At 57.0% G+C, this 18,732-nt stretch overlaps 3 protein-coding genes across 6 annotated transcripts in view; all 3 read right to left on the bottom strand.

Moving 5' to 3' along the window:
• Positions 1 to 27: 27 nt before the first annotated feature.
• On the bottom strand, positions 28 to 3,438 carry LOC113949156 (intestinal-type alkaline phosphatase-like). Its single transcript, XM_027647402.1, has 11 exons — positions 3,275 to 3,438; positions 2,644 to 2,760; positions 2,413 to 2,528; positions 2,007 to 2,181; positions 1,694 to 1,866; positions 1,462 to 1,596; positions 1,300 to 1,372; positions 1,080 to 1,214; positions 771 to 962; positions 548 to 658; positions 28 to 459 (listed from the first exon to the last, which is right to left on the bottom strand). The coding sequence occupies exons 1-11, from the start codon at positions 3,336 to 3,338 to the stop codon at positions 197 to 199; spliced, it is 1,554 nt and encodes a 517-aa protein (XP_027503203.1). The 5' UTR covers positions 3,339 to 3,438; the 3' UTR covers positions 28 to 196.
• A 693-nt stretch (positions 3,439 to 4,131) lies between these two features.
• On the bottom strand, positions 4,132 to 7,331 carry LOC113949157 (intestinal-type alkaline phosphatase-like). Its single transcript, XM_027647403.1, has 11 exons — positions 7,227 to 7,331; positions 6,567 to 6,683; positions 6,297 to 6,412; positions 6,047 to 6,221; positions 5,774 to 5,946; positions 5,566 to 5,700; positions 5,417 to 5,486; positions 5,166 to 5,298; positions 4,864 to 5,057; positions 4,624 to 4,740; positions 4,132 to 4,419 (listed from the first exon to the last, which is right to left on the bottom strand). The coding sequence occupies exons 1-11, from the start codon at positions 7,321 to 7,323 to the stop codon at positions 4,133 to 4,135; spliced, it is 1,614 nt and encodes a 537-aa protein (XP_027503204.1). The 5' UTR covers positions 7,324 to 7,331; the 3' UTR covers position 4,132.
• A 1,360-nt stretch (positions 7,332 to 8,691) lies between these two features.
• DIS3L2 (DIS3 like 3'-5' exoribonuclease 2) overlaps positions 8,692 to 18,732 on the bottom strand; it is a 182,863-nt gene continuing 172,822 nt past the window's right edge. For all 4 annotated transcript variants that reach the window (XM_027647397.1, XM_027647400.1, XM_027647401.1 and 1 more), the window contains 6 exons: positions 17,713 to 17,799; positions 13,307 to 13,454; positions 13,059 to 13,189; positions 12,720 to 12,824; positions 11,950 to 12,051; positions 8,692 to 9,237 (listed from right to left, as the gene is read on the bottom strand). In XM_027647397.1, the coding sequence (XP_027503198.1) occupies positions 9,139 to 9,237; positions 11,950 to 12,051; positions 12,720 to 12,824; positions 13,059 to 13,189; positions 13,307 to 13,454; positions 17,713 to 17,799 (672 nt within the window). In that variant the 3' untranslated portion in view covers positions 8,692 to 9,138. The remainder of the gene's footprint in view (positions 9,238 to 11,949; positions 12,052 to 12,719; positions 12,825 to 13,058; positions 13,190 to 13,306; positions 13,455 to 17,712; positions 17,800 to 18,732) is intronic.

Genomic DNA, 18,732 nt, shown 5'->3' with positions numbered 1-18,732 from the left:
CCAGTGTCACACCCCGTGTTTATTTAACACTCCCTGTGCGGGTGGTGTAGGACCTGCCCCACGCTCAGGGTTTGGTGACCCTTTGGCTGCTGCATCCGGACCAGAGGTGCTTCAGAAAGCTGCAGGTGCCACACCATGAGGAGGGGAGAGAACACAGGTCTGGCAGCTCCCATTTGGGTGCCCTAGGGACACAGAATCAGTAGAAGAGGGGCAGGAGGAGGATGGGCAGGAGCAGGGCCAGGGTGGTGGCACGGGTGCCAGGGGCAGAGTCCCGCTGGTGGCAGTCAGTGTAGGGCTCGAGGCAGGCGGCGTAGGCCATGACATGGGCCACGTAGGTCTGCTCCTGCACCCCATGGAAGAGGTGGGCCATGGGGCCCTTGGCCAGAATGGCCACATCCTCACCACCATGGGTCTCTGAGTCAAGGGGCACGGCCGCCTGCTGCAGGTACTCGAACTGCACTGCAGAGAGTAGAGAAGGGGATGAGTGGGGGCCAGTGATGGCCCCCAGCCGCACCCCATCACCCAGCCATGGTCTCTGTGCTCTCACTGGCTGTGTCATGATCCACGTCGGGCCGGTCGGGGCCCGCATAGCCTGGCCCATTCCCATAGAGGATGGATGTGTAGTTCTTCCCATCAGTGGATAGTGAGGGGGCCAGACCTGGGGAGGGGTGATGCAAAGGAGGATCAGCCAAGGAAAGCCTGTATCACCCCTCTGGCCACAGTCAGGGTGCCGCAGAGCCAGCAGTGCCCAGCACAGGGCAGAGCCCCACCAAAGATGGAGGAGCCACGCAGGGTGTAGCCACCAAAGGAGAAGACGTGCGAGTGGTCGGCGGTGACAACGGTGAGGGTCTGTGCCTCGTCCGTCAGGACTCCTGCCCGCTCGATGGCCTGGTCGAACTCCACCGCCTCCGTCAGCGCCTTCTGGGCTGCCCCTTCGTGGTGGCCATGGTCGATCCTGCCGCCTGCAGATGGGCACTCGCGGTGGGCTGGGACTGAGGGCAGCACCCCCAACTCTTACCCCCACCCTGGGACACGGGACCCCCCTCTCACCAGCCCCAGCGGCACCAGCCCCAACTTATCTTCCACAAAGAGGTAGAAGCCTTCAGGGTTCCTGCTCAGGATGGTGATAGCTGCCTCCATCATCTCGGTGAGCGAGGGGTCCAGGGTGGTGTTACGCACCAGACTGTACTTCATGTCCCCGGGTTCAAAGAGACCTGGGAGGGGACACGTTGGAGACAACCTCAGTGCCTTCATGTGTCCTGGTGCCTGTTGAGTCCCGGCACACAGTACATTTGTTACCCATCAGATAATTCACACTGGGGTCGGCAGCAGCAGCCAGCATCTCTGTCTTGTTCCAGACATAGCGGGCACCCTGTGGGCAAATCCCACAGGGGGGTTAGTGGGTGTCTGGCCCTGTGCCAGGGGCAGTGGGCAGAGGATGGTCCCTGCTGTGTCACCCACCGGCCGTGCCTCCAGCCACATGTCAATAAGGTTTATCCCATCCTCTCGTATCCCATTCTGCTGGCTGTTGCTGGGATACTCAGGGTCCGGGGTCTCCACGGGGGTCATATATTTCCGACCACCTCCCAGGATCACCTGGAGGGGGTGAGACAGGTGCAGTGTTAATGGGGCTGTACTGGGGTGGGGGGGAGCGTCTGGCCCTCCTCCCCCCGTCCCACACGTGGGCACTCACGTTGATATCAACGTTGTGGACCAACTGCCAGGCGATGTCCTTGCATCCCTCCTGCCATGCATCTGCAGGCATGCTGGCGTCTGCATACCAGTTACGGTTCACCACGTGGGCGTAGGTCCCCGAGGGCGACGCGTGCTGCACCCGCGTCGTCGTCACGATGCCCACCGCCTTCCCTGCCAACCCCCCAGTCATCAGACCCCATGAAGGGTAACAGGGTTCCCATGATCCAGCTATGGGATGCTCATGGGTGAAAGCCCCCAGTGTGATGTCCCTTGTCCCTGTGGGGCCCCTCCAGCCCTGCAGCCCCTGTTACCAGCTTTGCGGGCTCGCTCCAGCACCGAGATCACCTCGTTGCCCGCGGTGGTGTTGCACTGCGAGTAGCGGGCGGCCGCGCTCAGCCCCACTGTCTGGTAGTTGCCCTTCACCCCACAGAGATAGGCTGTGGCTGTGCCCGCACTGTCAGGGACCTGCCGGTCCACGTTGTACGTCTGCCAAGGACAGAGGGGGTCAGGGCAGGGGGCAGTTGGTGGAAGCACACAGCGGGGTGCCCCCCCAGCACTCCCGGCTGCACTCATTGCTCACCCAGGGACAAGTGTGGGATGGGCAGGGACCCCATACACTGCACACGTGCATCCTTGTGCTGCCAGGAGCCCCACGGGTACCACCATGGCCCCATACCTGGGATCACTCTGGCCCCTGTCCAGCATGGTGGGATTTACCTTGGAGAGAGCCACGTAGGGGAAAGCATCCAGTGCAAGAGGGGTCTCAGGGCCCAGCTTCCCCTGTTGCTGCCCCTTGATGATGCGAGTGGCCGTGATGGTGGGGATCCCGAACCCTGGGCGAGGAGAGAGGGTCCTGGTCACCCTCTGGACCAGGTGCCCTCCCCACACCCCACTTAGCAGAGCACTGGCCATACCAGCCTGCCTGCCAGGGGTGCCAACAGGACTCACCATCCCCCAGGAAGAGAATGAGGTTTTTGGCTTGGCCTATCCTGGGCTGGATTTTCAAGGAGGCATCGATGGCCGCAGCTGCCTGCTTGTTCCAGAAGGACGGATTCTCCTCCTCCTCTAGGACAGGGCAAACACCTGTCAGGCCCAGCTCACCAGCACTTGCCTCCCCGGGGGCACACCAGCAGGGATACTCATTCCCTGGGCATCCCCATGCTGGGGCCTTCTCTAACGTGGACCAAAGGGTTCAGGGTGCTATTTGGGGTGGGAGGAGACCATGCAGGCTTGCACCTACTGCCTGAACTGGGGTTCTGAGGCAGAGAAAGAGGGGGGCAGCAAAACCAGACACGATGGGGAGTTATCTGACAGGTGGGATGGGGTCAAATTCATGGCAATTGGGTGGTGATAGAGGATACAGGTGCTTCCCCCAGCCCAGCCTCCAACCCAGAAACAAGCAGAAAGCCAGGAAAAAACTGGCTCAAGGACTCCAGAAAAGCAAAGTTAAACCCTATTCACCCTTGCAGAGCACCCCTGCTTCCCTTCCCAAGGTCTCCCAGTGGCCAGCCAGGCTGATGATCTGCTTCCCCGGACACCACCTGCAGCCAGGGGCACCCTTCCCCATCCCTGTCCCCACCTGGGATGACAGCAGTGCTGAGCCTTGCCCAGAGGCAGAGGGTGAGGCTTGCCAGGACCTTCATGGTGGGATCCGACAGCCCGATGCCACTGGCAGTGTCTGCAACTCCAGCAGATCCAGGGAGGGACTTTGGACAGGGACCAGCCCTTACAGGGTGTGTGAAGAGGTTCAGCACGTGTCCAAAAGCCAATTGTTCTGCTGGGTAGCTCGCACAAAGGCCGCAGGGTTGGGCTGCTGGTACCTCCTTGGCACACCAGCATGTGGCTGCTGGGGCGTGGATGGGCTTGGGGTGCAGACAGATGCAGGGACAAAAGGATGTGCAGTTCTTGTCAGGAAATGCTGCCCCAGCTACAAAGCTGCAGTGTCAGACAGCAGAATGCCCTGTCCCCAGGTGTCAAGGGCAGCACTGAGCACTGGAACTGAGACAACAGCAGTATCAGCAGCACCTGGGGTCACTTGTGCGTTGAGCACCTTGCTCTCTGCCCAGACTTTCTTGAGTAATAAATCCATGGATGTGGACTAAAACTCTGCTCCTTGCTCAGCCCCTTTCCAGGAATGTACAAACCTTTGTGTACTGTGTCCCAGCCTGGCAAAGCTGGGGAGGACATGACCTCCCCTCACCATCATTTCCTTACCTCCTTCACCCCAGTGCCTTCAGTGCTGGTCCCAGGGGGGAACTAGGAGCCATGACCAGCTGGGAAAACTGAGGCACAGGGCAGCACCTCAGGAGGTGACCACCACTATGAACCTTTGCACAGTGGACCGAGACAAACAACAAGTGTTTTATTGTATCCCTTGGTTCTGGCCACAGTGGTGATTTGGCTGCCAAGACCCTCAGAGGGACTCAGCCAGGGGCTCTCAGCCCCCCACCATGAGGGCAGCCACAGAGAGGGTCAGGAGGGTGAGCAGGGTCTGTGAGGAGCACTGGGTGCTGTGGGAGGCCCTACGGGCTGCCCTGCACCCAGGCTCTGTGGCATAGGGCTCGAGGCATGCGGCGTAGGCCATGGCATGGGCAATGTAGTGCTGCTCCTGCACCCCGTGGAAGAGGTGGGCCATGGGGCCCTGGGCCAGCACCACCACGTCCTCCCCACTGTGAGTCTCCGTCTCCAGGGGCACAGCTGCCTGCTGCCTGTAGTCCTTGTCCTCTGCAGTGGTGAGAGGAGAAATAGGGCTGAGGGTTCCCAAGGGTGAGGGGAGCTCCCATTACCCCGGTGTCAGAGCAATTCCTGCCCAAGTGACTCCTGAGCCTCGTGGTGGCACCAGGACCCTGTGTGTCCCCAGCGGTTGTGCCAGAGGGATGCTGTCCCCAGCCATCCTGTGCCTCCACCCCATTCCCAGCAGACTCCTACCTGCAGCGGGGAGGCTGGCAGCTGGACGGCCCCCGTCGCGGATGCTGTAGCCAGGACCATTGCCATAGAGGATGCTGGTGTAGGCTCGCTTGTCCTTGGCTTTCTTGGGGGCCAGCCCTGACACAGGGAAAGACATTGTCACCTCACACCTCGCTCCACACCTGATCCAGATCAGCCTCAGGTGGGAGCAGAAGGCTGAGGTGGGAAGAGGGATGTTCACTGCCCCTCCCCAAGACCCACCGAAGATGGAGTTGCCACGTGGTGTGTTGCCCCCAAAGGTGAAGACGTGGGAGTGATCCGCTGTCACCACGGTCAAGGTGTCCGAGGAGGAGGTGAGCTCTCCCGCCCGTGCCACCGCCTGGTCCAGCATGACGGCCTCCATCAGCGCCTGCTTGGCCCGCCCGCTGTGGTGGCCGTGGTCGATCCTGCCACCTGCACAGGGAACGCAGTCATCACCCTCATCCCCTTGGATGCCCACCTCCTCCCAGGACCCACATCCCACCCTAGTCCCAGCCACACTGCCCGCCTGGAGCTACTCATCTTCCACAAAGAGGAAGAAGCCATTGGGGTTCCTGCGCAGGATACGGATGGCCTTTTCCGTCATCTCCACGATGGAGGGATCCGTGGATGTGTTGCGGTTCAGCTCGTACCTCATGTCTTTGGGCTCAAAGAGGCCTGGGGGAACAAGGTGAGGAGGGTCCATGTTGGGGCTGCTTTGTGTCCCTGTCAGCACCTCTGGAGAAGTGGGTGGAGGAGGAAGCACTGCCAGTGGTGCAGGCAGTGATGCTCCTACCCATAAGGTGGCTCACGGAGTCATCTTCGACCGCATCCAGGCCTTTCTTGTCCCAGACGTAGCGGGCACCCTTCCAGCAAGAACAGAGCCAGTGCCAATGGCATGTGCCCCACGCCTGGAGTCACATCCCCTCTGTCCTGGCACGTTACCTGCTTGGCACTCAGCCATTCAGCAATCAAGTCCCGGCCATCCTTCCTGGTGCCATTCTGGTCTGGGTCCTGTGGGTACTCGGGGTCCGGAGTGCGCTTGGGGGTCATGTACATCCTTCCGCCGCCCAGGATCACCTGCCCGGGAGCTCAGCAGACCCTCCCAACATTCCTGGTGCCCCCTCCCTCCCGCACCCGCTCCCCAGCTCACATTGATGTCTGTGTTGTGCACCAGCTGGTAGGCGATGTCCTTGCAGCCGTCCCGCAGTGCCTCCTTGGGCATGTTGGCATCCGCGTACCAGCTCCGGCTGGCCGAGTGGGCGTAGGCTGCCCCGGGGGACGCGTGCTGCACCCGCGTGGTCGTCACAATGCCCACCGACTTGCCTGCAGCGTGGGCAAGGGTTTACGGGGAGCCCATCCAGCCTTGCACGGCACAGGGTGGCCATGCCAGGCTCTCTTGATAGGGTTGCCTGCTGCCCCATACCCGCCAGCCTGGCCCGGTGCAGTATGGAGTCCACCTCATTGCCGAAGGTGGTGAGGCATTTTCCATAGGTGGCTGCCCCACTCAACCCCAGAGTCTTGGCATTGGCTTTCACCCCACAGAGGTAGGCGGTGCCTGTGCCAGCACTGTCGGGCACCTGACGGTCGATGGTGTAGGTCTGGAAGCAAGAGGGGTCCAATTGGGTTTTGGTCAGGGGCAGCACGAATGTCCCCCCTGGCACTGCCCTGCTCACCTTGGCCAGGGCCATGTGGGGAAAGGTCTCCATGGCCAACACGCTCTCCTCGCCTGAGCCACCAGCCAGCTGCCCCTTGTAGATCCGAGCGGCCGACATGGTGGACAGCCCCATGCCTGTGGGCATGTCCAAGTCACAGGGTGGCATGGGCTGGGACCAGGGACAGTCCTGCCCTTCCCAGGCACTGCCCTGAGATCTGCATCAGTCCCATTTTCTCATCAGTCACATTCACTAGCTGTTGAGGGCCTGGCAGGGACCTGGGGCACTCACCGTCTCCCATGAAGAGGATGATGTTTTTGGCCCGCTGTGCCGCTGGCTGCAATGCCAGGGCCAACTCCAGCCTCCTCCTGGCACCTTTATTCCAGTAGCTTGGGGACTTCTCAGCATCTGGAGGTGAGAGCAGAGCTGGGGGTGTGCAGGGGCACTGGGCACCCTGAGGGGCTTCAGGGGCACACCCCAGGGGTCCAGCTTGGGCATCTCCAACCGAGGTGAATTTAGCTGCTCAAAGTCCCCTTCCAGGGAGGACCAGGAATCCTTTGGGGATCCACATGGCCTTTGGCACACCAGTATTGCTCAGAACCCACCTGCAGAGAGGAAAACTGAGGCAGAGTTTGGCAGGGAAGCTCCTTGTGTCTCTTGGCAGAGGGGATGGGGTGCCCAAGCACCAGCCCCCATGGTGAGGGTGTAATGGCCGGGCAACTCCGGCTGGCTGCGACTACGGAGTCGCTTGATCCAAAGTCAGTGACCAGGGCCGTGGGGATGGGGGGAGCAGGGACAGGGCCTGCTTTGGGGGGAAGGTTGGAGTCTCAGACCACCCTGAGGTGGCTGTGAGGGTTCCCCTTTGCTGGTATCCCATGGGAGTTGACAGGGTCCCCGGGGACCCCTAGGGAAGTGACACCAGCCCCAGCACCCCCCACCAAGGGCTCTTACCCCACTGTCCCACACGTCCCCTGTCAGAGGCTGCAGCGGTGAGTTGAGCGAGGAAGCAGAGGAGAAGGTAAGTTCCAGGAGTAAGAGGTCGTTCCATGCTGCCCACCCCAGGTCCCTCCCGGAATGCTGCCTGAGTCCAGGGCAAGGGGACAGCCCTTTATGGCTCTTCCCAGTCCTGTGAGACGATGGGCTGATAACATTCCGGGACTATCTCCCAGCCCTCCCAGGGCCCTCCCAATGCTCCCAACCCCCCTGGGGTCATCCCTGCCCCCACCAGCGAGGCAGGACCTCCAGGCCCATCCCTAGGGACCTGGGCACCTCGTGGCCCCCAGCTCCATGGTTTTCTGCAGGACCCCGGGGAGCAGCAGGGGAGGGTGCAGGGCAAAGGGCTGTTATTGCAGACAGGCTGAGCTGGACTGGGCTGGATCTGCCTGGTTTTCCCCCTGAGACAAACCCAAGAAGGGGGACACTGGGCTGAGGGGTAGGGGATGGACATCTTGGTTTTGGTGTCTGTCCTCCAGTCCCCTCTCCCAGCAGAGCCACACACTGCCTGTCAGGTCCTGGGTGCATTGGGGCAGCCCATGCCAGCACACCTGCACAACAAGGTACCTGTTGCAGGCAGGGAACAGCCCCATGTCACCAGTACCAGTTGGCATTCATCCATGATTGCATCAGGCCATCCGGAAAGACGCTGCGGGAGCACAACCCCTGGGGACTGCAGGTGTCCCTGATGGCTTTCAGGGCTCACCCGTTCCTGGGAAGTGTGTTCTACCCACTCCTGACCCATCCCAGGGCCTGATCTGGGCATCCCAGATTTGGCCAGCTGCTGGTTCCTGCCAAGGGCAGATGTGTTGATGCCAGGACCACAGCTGTCACCACTGATGAGGAAGAGTGATGCAGGGCTCCCTCCCTGCCTGGCAGAATGGATTCATTCCTTCTTGTCAGACTGTCTTCCAGCCACTACTTGTGATAAAATGGGAGCTGTCAGAGCAGCCCATGCCCTCCCAAAACATCCTGCACACTGTGGAGGGTGGACATGGGGACAGAGAGCAGGCAGAGGTGCCTGGAGATTGCAGAGAGGTTGGTCTGTCTGCAAGGTGCTGGATGCTCTCTGGACTGGCAGGGAGAAGCAAGGACATGATGCTGCAGGGTCTCCAAGAAGGGTTAGGCTGGAGGACAAGGTGTGAGGGACTGAGTAGATACATGGAGACTCCTAGAGAAGGATCAGACTGAGGGACTAGCCTCCAGATTGGGAGCTGGGAGCCCCTTTCCTGATCTCTCACACCTTCTGGACATGCATACCTGGGGGCTGGGAGAGATAGTGAGATCACTTGGATTTCATAATGCCTGGGAAGCAGAGGCAGGGGGAGGCACCAGGCTTCCAGAGAGATGAGTTACTGCTGGGATTCCCCGGCTGGGGGAACATGGAGGGCACAAAATAAAACCTGCACAAGCTCCACAAAGGGCTGCTGACCCGGCTTTTATTACATGACACACAACCCTGCAAGAAACCCTCCTGTATGGCCACACAGCTGCATCCCAATGCATCCCACCACATCCCACCCGGGATGGTGGAGCCAGCCCCTCTCCGCTTCTGGGGACATGCATCCCCACTTGGCCTTCACCATGGGCACCTGAAGCTGGGGATGGACACCACTGCTTTTTAAAAAAAAGTAAGAAAGCATCAAGCTAAAAATACCCGAGAGTAGAAATGCTCTGCTTGGGACAGGCTCAAGCTCTGAGCCCTGCTCCCAGCTGGAGTTAAAATCCAAACCAGAAATAAAACCACACTGGTTTTAAAACTCAATCCCCAAAGTCCTCATGGGTCCCTTCTGCCTCTGGCAGGTGCCGGTGCAGGGTCTGGGAGGTGAGGGAGCGTCGGGAGTGGGAGCACGTGCAGCCTCCTCTGAGCTCACTTCTCCGAGCTTGGTCTCTTGAGCAGGGCACTGTACTTGAGGGAGCCGCTGTCTGCCGTCAGCACCACCTCCACCAGCGTGAAAATGGTGATCACCTTCAGCCAGGGAGAGAAAGACAGAGAAAAGAGAGTTTTCAGGTGACTGACAACACACTAAGATTTGCTTAGAGCCACACTGGCTTTTGCTGCCTCCACCAGTGTACCCATGGGGAGCCAAAGAATGGAGCAGGATGGATTCAGATAGCTCTGCTGGGGTCCAGGGTGCTCCTGGGGCTGGGGCTGGAGACAGCATCTTTAAGGGCAATACCACAGGCTCTGAAGCCAGACAGGGAACCCAAACCTACCTAAATGAGCCCCCCAAAACATCCTCACTTATTCCAGCCTGATCAGGCCCCACTTGTGTTCTTTGCACAGTCTGGGAAGGATTATAGGCAATTATCCCCTTGGCTGTGGGTCCCAACCTCCCCTCAAGTCCGCTCATGCCTTCCTCCTCCAGCCACATCATCCCTTAATGAAGCTTGGCCAAGTGCCAAAGGGAGCTGCGGTCAGAAGTGTTTTCCACATCCCACTGAGCATTTTATCAGCATCCCAGAAGGAAGGAAAAACCTGCCTGTGCTCCCACAGCAAGAGGAGACCCAGAAGGGAGTACAATGGATGAGAGAGATGCAAGGGAACAAAACTCCCAGAAAATCAATCCCTCCTGTTCAGGAAAGGCACTGCTGCTGCCACCTCCTCACTCCTCCGAACCTAGCTCTTCCTGTGATTGTATGGATCAGAAGTGTAAGGCATTGATCCAGTCTGTCCTTGAGGCAGAGTTCAGGGACTGGCTGGGACACCAGGAAGGGCTTTCCCAGGGCCATGGCCAGGCACCTGGGGATTTGCTTGCTGGAGGCTTCCCCAAGCCCTGTGCTGTAGCAGGGCTCGCTGGGGCCATCTGCTTGGGGCTGGCCCGCAGGAGGAGCAGGCACAGAGCTACCAGGGTAACCTTGTCCAACCCTTCCCAGCTCATCCAGTGCCAGCTGCTCCCAATTAATCATTCAGAGCAGGAAAATCTCACTGAGATTTAAATGCACTGAAGTGGCCAGCGAGGAGCAACCTGCAGGGAAATCCTTCTGCAGTTGGCTGCCCAGAGAGCTGCTGGCTACTGAGCACCAGCCCCTGTCTGCCCCAGCTGGCTGCAGTGCAGGAGGGGGTGGTCAAGGGGCAGCCCCCCAAATCTGGGGGAGTCAAATGGGGATTATCAGGATTCTCCCTTGCGATCCTGCCTCATTCCTTTGCTGAACTGCTGCAAAACAGCACAATTTCACATCAAGTTCCCCTGAGTCTTAGATCCACTTCATGCTCTGACCCTGAGTGATGCACACTTGAGGTCCTGGTCATCTTGAGATCACAGAGAGATGGAGGCAATAACTTCCCTCTGTGGCAGGGACAGCCAGTCCAGACCCCTGCACAGCTTTCCATTAATGGCCTTCCCTGACATTCCCACTGCCTGGCCAAGCTGAGCTAGAGCAGGAAGCAGAGGCCAAGCACCAGGTCCGGGTGGAGAGATGCGGTGTTTGGTGCCGTGGGATGTCTGGGAGACATCTAACGTGGTTCAGCACAGCTCCCAGGGAACTGGCTCATCCCAAGGCTGGAGATTTATCAACTCAGGGATCTGCCTGCTCCCACAGGAGAGTTCTTGTGTTTTCTTAGGAGGTGTGGAGGGTTCGTGAAGGAGTTTCCTCTACCAACTGTTTGCTTAACCAAAATGGGCCCTGCTCATGCTGGGGCGTCATTTTTCATGCAGCTCTCTGCTAGGGTGTAAGTGATCCCTGCTCCTGTAGGAAAGCAGGAACTGAGGCCACTTCGGGCCACATCCAGGGAGGTTCTCTGAGCCAAGCTGAGAAAGGAAAGCTCAGCTTCAAAGGGAGGGAGGCCTGCAAAAATGCCTGCAGCAGCCGGGGAGCTCGGCCAGCTCTGACCGCAACATCATCCCTGGGAAGGGAAGGAAAGCACTGTGCTCTGTATCAGGAGCCCTAGGTAGGCAAGGATGGGCTGTGCTGGGCTTGGATGGCAATGGGGCTCAAGTGCAGAGCCCCCAGAGTGGTGCAGGGAGAGGCTGGGATTCAGCCCTCCCATCCCCACCCTGGCAGCAGGCAGGGATCACAGCAGTTAACACAGCTGTGATTTTAGAGCGATGCCAGACAAAAGCTGGCAAAGAAGCACCACTTAATCAAGCCAGACAAATGCGATTGCTCCCTTTGATTGAGTTACCAAGTTAATAGATGACAGGGACACAAAAGAGAGATTTCTAAACGCTGTTAAAACATTTGACACTGCATCTCAGGAAGTCCGATTTAAAAAAATTCTCCTAATTGGGGCTCAACCCTGACACAGAGATGGAAACCCCAAGAAAGGGCCATGTCAGTGAGGGGGCAAAGAATGCCAGGATGGGGGGAAGGGTCTAGACTGGAGCTGCTTTAGGCCTGATCTTACTTAACATCTTAATTGATGATCTGGAAGGAGGAAGTAAACAGCACGTTAATTCAATTCCTGAAGGAAACTGAATTGGGAGGCAGGGTACACAGCAGGCAGGGCAGAGACTGAAGGGTGTGGAGGGGTCAGATGTGAGGGTAGTGATGGGATGGAGCAGGGCTGGATGTCAGAGGAGGTTAAGACTGAAGTTGGGCTCACTGGGGACACAGAGAGACAGGAGGACTTGACAACCTGTGAGGCAGTCCTGCCTCCCAGACCTGTCCTTACAGACATCACAGGTGGGCATTGCCACCTTCATGGTGTTGAGCCTGTCCCATGCTGTGGGGGTCTTACCTGGTGCACAGATTCCTCCTCCAGCTCCTCTGGTTCCCACATGAGCGTCAGCTCTGGCTTCTTCCCCACCTTCTGGAAGCGGAAGTCCAGCAAGGGCAGCGCCTGCAGGCAGGAAGAATATTGGGAACATCTCTCTACTCAGCTCTCCTCCTTCACTTTGCCTGTGGATGGGGCTGACGCTGCTTTGCCCAGCATGCTCTTTAACAACTGAGATGCAGCCTGTGAGCCTGAGCCTAGCACGTAAATCAGGGGCTGCTGTGATACACCATCAGCCCATATATCACACTCTATGTCCTGTTTAAAGATGTCATTGCCAGCCATATAACCAGGTTATTAAGAGAGGATGCTGTCACCAACCACAGGTGCTGGCCCACAGCACTGCTGTCACAGCCCCAGATAAACCACCTGATTAAATGAAATGAAAACCAAGCCTCGCTCCCTGCCCTCACTTCAGATTCACGCTCATCTCTGTTCCCCTGAATCTGGCTTTATTCCCTAGATTAGGCTAGATTAGCCAGCATGTCACAGGGAGAAGCTGGTCCTCAGAGCCTGGGCTGATCCAGACCCCCAGTCCCTCATACCTGCCCAGGCTGAGGGGTGGAGTGGAAACCCCATGAAGGCTCTCTCCCCTCTGGCTGGCCTGGCTTGGGCACAGCTCTGCTGGTTGCAGGGTGGCACAAAAGGGCACCAGGACAGCCACTGCCTCCAGCTGCTGCAGCCATCTCTGGTGAGGTAGTGCTGGCACTGTCTCACACTGGTGAGGTACTTACATTGCAGTAGATACGCTTCTGGATTCCAAACTTCAGCACAAGGACATCAAAGGCCTTGCTCAGGACACCCATCACCATGGCTTCTGACTCCAGAGGACCACATTCCTGTCAAGAGACAGGGCTGTCACTACACAGCAGCCCTCATCCAGCCATCCCCAAGGGAAGCCAGTGTCTCCAGGTCCTGGAATCTGGCAGTGGGGGTTGCTGAGTGTGTCCCCTCACTGTTTGCCTTTCCTGAGGCCAAGTGGGTAGCCACGGCCCCCCACCTGGCGGCATCTAGGCTGAGCCTTCAGAAGGAAATCCAGAGATGCCTTGAGGTAAGACAGTCTTGGCTCTTACCCTGACGAAGATGGAGAAGAAGAGGTCACCGCTGAGCTCCTGCACCCTCTTGGAAGCCATCTTCCGGTCATTGCAGTGATCTGCCTGTCTCTGGATGTCCTCTTTGTCCATCTTGATGGGGGAGCTGGCACCTGTAGAGGGGACAAGTGACAATGACATGCCCAGGCTCCCTCCTGCTACAGAGCCATGCCATGGCACCCTGGACCCAGGTGCCCAGGCCACCCCCAGGAGCGGCCGAGCACACCCACCGAGCGAGGCGGAGAGGAGCCGGTGCACGATGATGTCGGCGTAGCGGCGGATGGGGGAGGTGAAGTGGGTGTAGAAGGGCACGTTCAGGGCGTAGTGGCGAAAGAGGGTCTCGTCCTTCACGACACCAGTGCAGAAGTAGAGAGCCATCTGAAAGGGGGGAGAAACGAGGGAAGGGTGTGAGCACGGATGGTGGCAGGACCCCACATGAGGCTGGAGGGGTCTGGGTCTGCATCACAAGAGCTCCAGCAGCCAGCGGTCCTTCTAATGACATCCTGTGTGCTGATGGCCCTTCACCAGCTGCTCAGTTTGGGCTGCACAGGGACAAGGCGGATGCTGCAGAAACTGAGCACAGAACAAAAGGTGCAAAGCCACTGCAGGGAGCTGCTGGCTGCCAGCTGACCCTGCCAGGCCCAAGGGCTGCATGAACTTTCACATCACTCATGGGTTTAAGCATTCTCCTGCTTCTGTTCAGGCCCTGAGGCTCATTAGCCATCCTCCCATCTTCCAGGGGAGAGCCCAGCTTGTTCCATGCCCACCTCGGATGCTTTCCCAACAAGGAGCCTTGCAGAGTGGCTCCTGTGCAAGGCAATTTGGTTTTGGGTCTGGCTGCAGGCTCTCCAAGTGCCTACCTGGAGAGCACTGTGAGCTGGGATAAGTGGCTCCTCCATTCACCAAGGAAGAGACAGCCCTGCTGTGATCCCTGCTGCTCCATCCCACCATGACAGCTGGGAAGCAGAGCAGATGGACTGCCCATCTAAACCAACACCAAGGCGACAGCAGCACCGTGTTGCCCAGAAGTCTCTTCAGCAGGAATCTCTCCTGTGTCATCCCTGTTATCACATGTTACAGCTTTTATTTTTACATCTGTGAAACACCAGCTCTCAGGACTGGGAAAACAATGGGGGCCGAGCCCAGGCGGGGAAGGGAGGCTGTGCAGGTCAGGGGGGTTGTGGTGGGGTCACGGCACAGTGGCGATTGAATGAACCCATTTAAAAATAAGAGCAAGTGATTTAAAAAAAACAGGAGTAGCCAGCTCTGATTACAGAGCTGTCCTGGGATCCTCAGTTTGGGCAGCTGTATCCTCCGCTCTCCAGCCCAGCAGCACAGCCAGCTCCTGCTGAGCAGCAACGCACTGATCCGGGCAAGTAAATAGAGCAGGTTAAAAAAAGCAGCATCAGTCCTGGCCTTATTATGAGACCCAAGAGCTGGGATAGGAGTTGTGGTGGCTGCCAATTTCCACAACCCAGAATTAAATTGTTTCTGATGGACTCCACAAAGTATGGTCTCCACTCAATTAGCTCGGCTCCCACCGAACGAGGCTCTGTTGTGCAGGGAGAGACGCCAAGCACTGGAAGCTGCTGCGGGAGAAGATGAGTGCCCTTGTGCAGACAGACAGCATGAAATCTCAGGGGATTTACAGGCACTTGTGCCAAGCTTCTGGGCAGAAGGGAGGAAGGTCTTTACAATGCCAGGCAGGTAGAAAGCAGAGCACCAGATAAAATCCCTGCTGTAGGGATTTTCCCTTCCCCTGGGAAGGGTCCATCCCTGCCCTATGCCCAGCAGTGTTTCAAGTTATGCTCTGCCTTGTTTCAAGTTAGAAAAGAAGTTGAAGGTCCTGTGCTGTTTGCTGTTGTCTGGGGCACTTCATCTTGATGGATGTGCTGGCCAAACCAGGCCACTGCAGGGTCCAGCACCATTTTGGACACCCTTTTGGCAGCTCTTGACTCACTGACGTTGGCATCAGCTTGGGTATCATAGCAAAAATACTCCTTTGCGCTGTAGCAGGGTGACACACTGCAGGGAGCCCAGTCCAAGCCATATCTGATACCTGTCCTCACCACCATGACCACACAACCCAGTGACACTAGCCTGGCATAAAGCAGATGCTTTCTTATTAACAAATTTGACTCACAAGCGGTCTCAAATCCCCAGGGTTTGCTGCAATCCCTGGAGAACTGCCAGAAGCCTGGAAATAAATCAGCCCCAGCCAACCAGGGGCAGCTTTGCTCTCACGGACAGATTGAATCCCCGAGTGACTGAGCCCCTGAAAAATGGTATGTCGCTGCTCCTTCATCTGTTACAAGGCTCCTGGCATGGCAATCCAGGCGCTCACCCAGACACACACATTACCAGTTGCTTCCCATCTCCCTCCTCCTCCAAGAGGCTGATGCTTTGACCACCAGCATGCAGTGAAGATGGAAGACACAAGCTTGGCACAACGAGGGGTTAAACCTATGGACAAGTTGCTTTGGCTGATTTAGCTGCAGCCTTGTCCCTGAAACACCAGCTTTATCACTGGGAGCTGAGACATGTGCAGGGATACAGGTGACTCCTCAGTGCCCTGACCAGACGGTCTCGCCACACCATCTGTCAGAGCGATGGCCCAGCCCTCGACATCGTCCCGGGCCCCCATGTGGTTGTGCTCCACAGCTGCCAACACTCAAATCTGTCCTCTACCCCATGAGGGACTGTGACATCCAGCAGGATGGGGCTGATTCTTCCATCTGCTCTAATACTCGTGGCAGGCAGCAAAAAATACTACTCCCAGGGAAAGCTCTTTCCTCCTGGAAGCTGTCTGCCCTTTCCAAGGGGTACTGACATGGCTTTAAACTACCTGTCCTCTGCATTTAGCAGTAGGAACAACGGTGGGAATCTGAACCGCTCGGGATTTTGGGGAGCTGCGAGTCCACCCCACAACGACTGTGGTCAGAGAACAGAGACCACCACAGTGCCATGGTCCTTCCCTAAGGACTGGAGGTCATGTGAATCCACTGCTGTCAGCACACACTGGGTTGGATTGGAAAGCTGCCCTGAAGACAGGAGGGCAGCATCCGTTCACCTGGCCGATGGCTTTGGGCAAGCCCGAAACTCCATTTACAAACTAAATTGCATAAGCATATCCCAGGACTGAGACTGATTTCTGCTTCTTCTGGTTCATGCACCACTTCCAATAATGACAGCACCCCATCACACACAGGAGTAGCACCCTTCTGGGGAGTGCCAGCAGATGGGAATGCTGCTTACCATCCAGACTCAGGTTGCCCTGCAGGGCCAATAGGCTCAGCTGTAAACAGGGTTTTGCCTGTTATGGGAGTGTGCCTGGCAGCAGGTTTGCCACGTATGAGTGGACCTGAACTGATGGGCACCTTGATCTTCTGATGACAAAATGAGTCTAGTTCCTGCCAAAATCAAGTCTCATGGAATATTTCCTTTAAAAGTGCTTCTTTCTTATTTCCCAAACTGTCTGTCAGGTATCTACTCTGCAGAAGACTTCACCCCCAAAACCTTGATATCTCTTTCACATACAGAGCTAACATGTATTCACAGGGCTAAATCTTAACAAGAGCCACTGTGAAGTATATCAGAGCACACCCGCCGCTTCTCCAACCAAAGTCTCAGGAGACCACAGAAGCAAAATCTCAGCAAGTCAGTGGGTCCCCAAAAGCCCATCTGCTCCTTGGTGCCACTGCAGAACAAAGTTACATTCTCCTTGCTCATCCATCCTGGTCAATAGCCAGGTTTGCTCCACGTGCTTCTACTGGCAAAGCCTAGGCTTCTACCAGTCAGCAGGACCAGAGAGGGACTCCAAGGAATGCATATCACCAGTGCACCTTCCACCAGAAAAGAAAGATGTAACAGAAGGGACCATAATAACCCAAATCAGGCCATGGGTTCTGGGACAACACAGCCAGTTCCAGAGGACACTCCCTCCTCTTTACAAAGCAGCACTCCTGAGCTGGGCACATAGATGAGGGGGCTGATTTACAAAATGGCTTCAGACCCCAATCCCAGTTGGAAGAAAGCATTAAGTCCCTGAAGCACAGCAGGACTTCAGGCAACTGCTAATGAGTAAATGAAGCAAATAAGCTAATTAGAAGAGTGACAGTCAAATGAGTGATGTTGGGAAGATGATTCATTCCTGCAGTGATAAGCAGGCCACAGCAGAGAGACCATTTCCGGAACGTGCCCGTCTCCCTGTGGGGTAAGAGTTCCCTAAAACCAGGCTGTGCTATGCCCAGCTGCAAGTGCAGCTGATGATTCACAAAAACTTTTTTTGATGGTGATAAACACCCAAATAAGTGTCCTGAGCTGCAGATGCACCAAACATGACAACTGGTATCAGCAGCACAAGCCTCCATTGCAGTGACTGTCACAGAAAGCCACTTGGGCTGGAGGGAGACCAAAGGTTTTCCAGAATTTCCCTGATTCTAAGAGCAGATACCAGACTGTGCTTATGGCCAGTTCCACACCCCTATATCATCCTCATTCTTGATTCCTTCTTTGGACCAGTTTACTCTCCCTGTGTGGAACAACCAGCTCAGTAATGCAGAAGGGGCGAGGATTGAAGACAGACCCACAGCAGAAAGCTACAGCTACAGCCAGACATGTCCAATGCTGTCCTCACCTGCATGGGCCTGGAGAACATGTAGGTCAGCACTTCTTTCCTTGCTCTGGAATATTTGTCAACACCAAATATTTCATTTAGGCTTTTCTGAAGGAGAAAAGAGAGAGTATTCAGTGTTGGCATGTTATGGTGGTAGAGCGACCCAGGCAGACCTTACTGGAGCAAACAGCAGCTTGTCAAAGCCAAATTCCTCCTTTTCCTGCAATTCCCCTTATAAGCAAAAGGTGCACATAAAACTGGGCTTTGCTGTGGTCCCAGCAGCCCCGGCAGGACTGCACACAGAGTCCTGAGTACTGACCCACCTCCTGGGCTCAATGGCAGGGAGCACCCAGGGCACAGGGACTGCTGGCTCTGTCCCCAGTTGTGCAGTGTGCAACAGTGCCCATAAACCCTCTCCTGACCTGTGCCTGGCTCCCATCCAGCTACTGAGAGCTTCAGCACATGGACTAATGGGACTCTGGGGACATGTGGATATGGGAGGTCACTGGCTGGGGCTAGCAGTGAGGAAGGGCTGGAGGGTTCAAAGTGCAGGAGAGGAGCTGAGTGAGCAACCCCGTGTCTGCTGACATAGCCTGGGCACAGCCAGCTAGCGAGGAAAGCAGTCCCAGCTGACGGAGGGGTGTGCAGGAGGCCAGTGGGGATGGGATTAACAGAGGATTATCCACAGTCCAGTTGCTGCGAGTAAAGAAAATCCTGGAACCTGTGCTGCGCTGTTCAGCTGGAGTTCAGCCTCAGGACATGCTCAGCAGAGGAGTGGTCGGATACCTCTTGCACTGGCTGCATCTGACCTTTCCCAGAACTGCTCTCCAGTCCTTCCCAGTCACCCTGCTCCCCACCCTGCCCTCCCTGAGACCTGCAGCAGCCCTGACAGAAACATCCCCTTGCACAGTTACTTTACTTGCGGTATGGAGCAAATTCCCTGCTCAAGACCTAGCTAGAGAAGGAAATCTGGGTGTCCCAGTGAGTGCTCCTGCACTGAAACATCCTTCCCATTGCAGGGAGGGTAGCGCTGGGGTCACC

This window comes from Corapipo altera, unplaced genomic scaffold (genome assembly GCF_003945725.1).
Source record: "Corapipo altera isolate COAL_440 unplaced genomic scaffold, ASM394572v1 113, whole genome shotgun sequence".
In the NCBI taxonomy this organism is placed as follows: domain Eukaryota; kingdom Metazoa; phylum Chordata; class Aves; order Passeriformes; family Pipridae; genus Corapipo; species Corapipo altera.
Note: the sequence above shows the minus strand (reverse complement) of the source record. Positions and strands in the feature narration are given on the sequence as shown.

Coding starts and splice junctions, on each gene's coding strand:
- LOC113949156 (XM_027647402.1), bottom strand. CDS start 3,338: ATGAAGGTCCTGGCAAGCCTCACCCTCTGCCTCTGGGCAAGGCTCAGC. Junction 2,182..2,412: donor CCTACGTGGCTCTCTCCAAG/GTAAATCCCACC, acceptor TGTCCTTGGCAG/ACGTACAACGTGGACCGGCA. Junction 1,597..1,693: donor TCCACAACGTTGATATCAAC/GTGAGTGCCCAC, acceptor CACCCCCTCCAG/GTGATCCTGGGAGGTGGTCG.
- LOC113949157 (XM_027647403.1), bottom strand. CDS start 7,323: ATGGAACGACCTCTTACTCCTGGAACTTACCTTCTCCTCTGCTTCCTC. Junction 5,487..5,565: donor AATGGCTGAGTGCCAAGCAG/GTAACGTGCCAG, acceptor TCTTGCTGGAAG/GGTGCCCGCTACGTCTGGGA. Junction 4,741..4,863: donor ACGTGGCAACTCCATCTTCG/GTGGGTCTTGGG, acceptor TCCCTGTGTCAG/GGCTGGCCCCCAAGAAAGCC.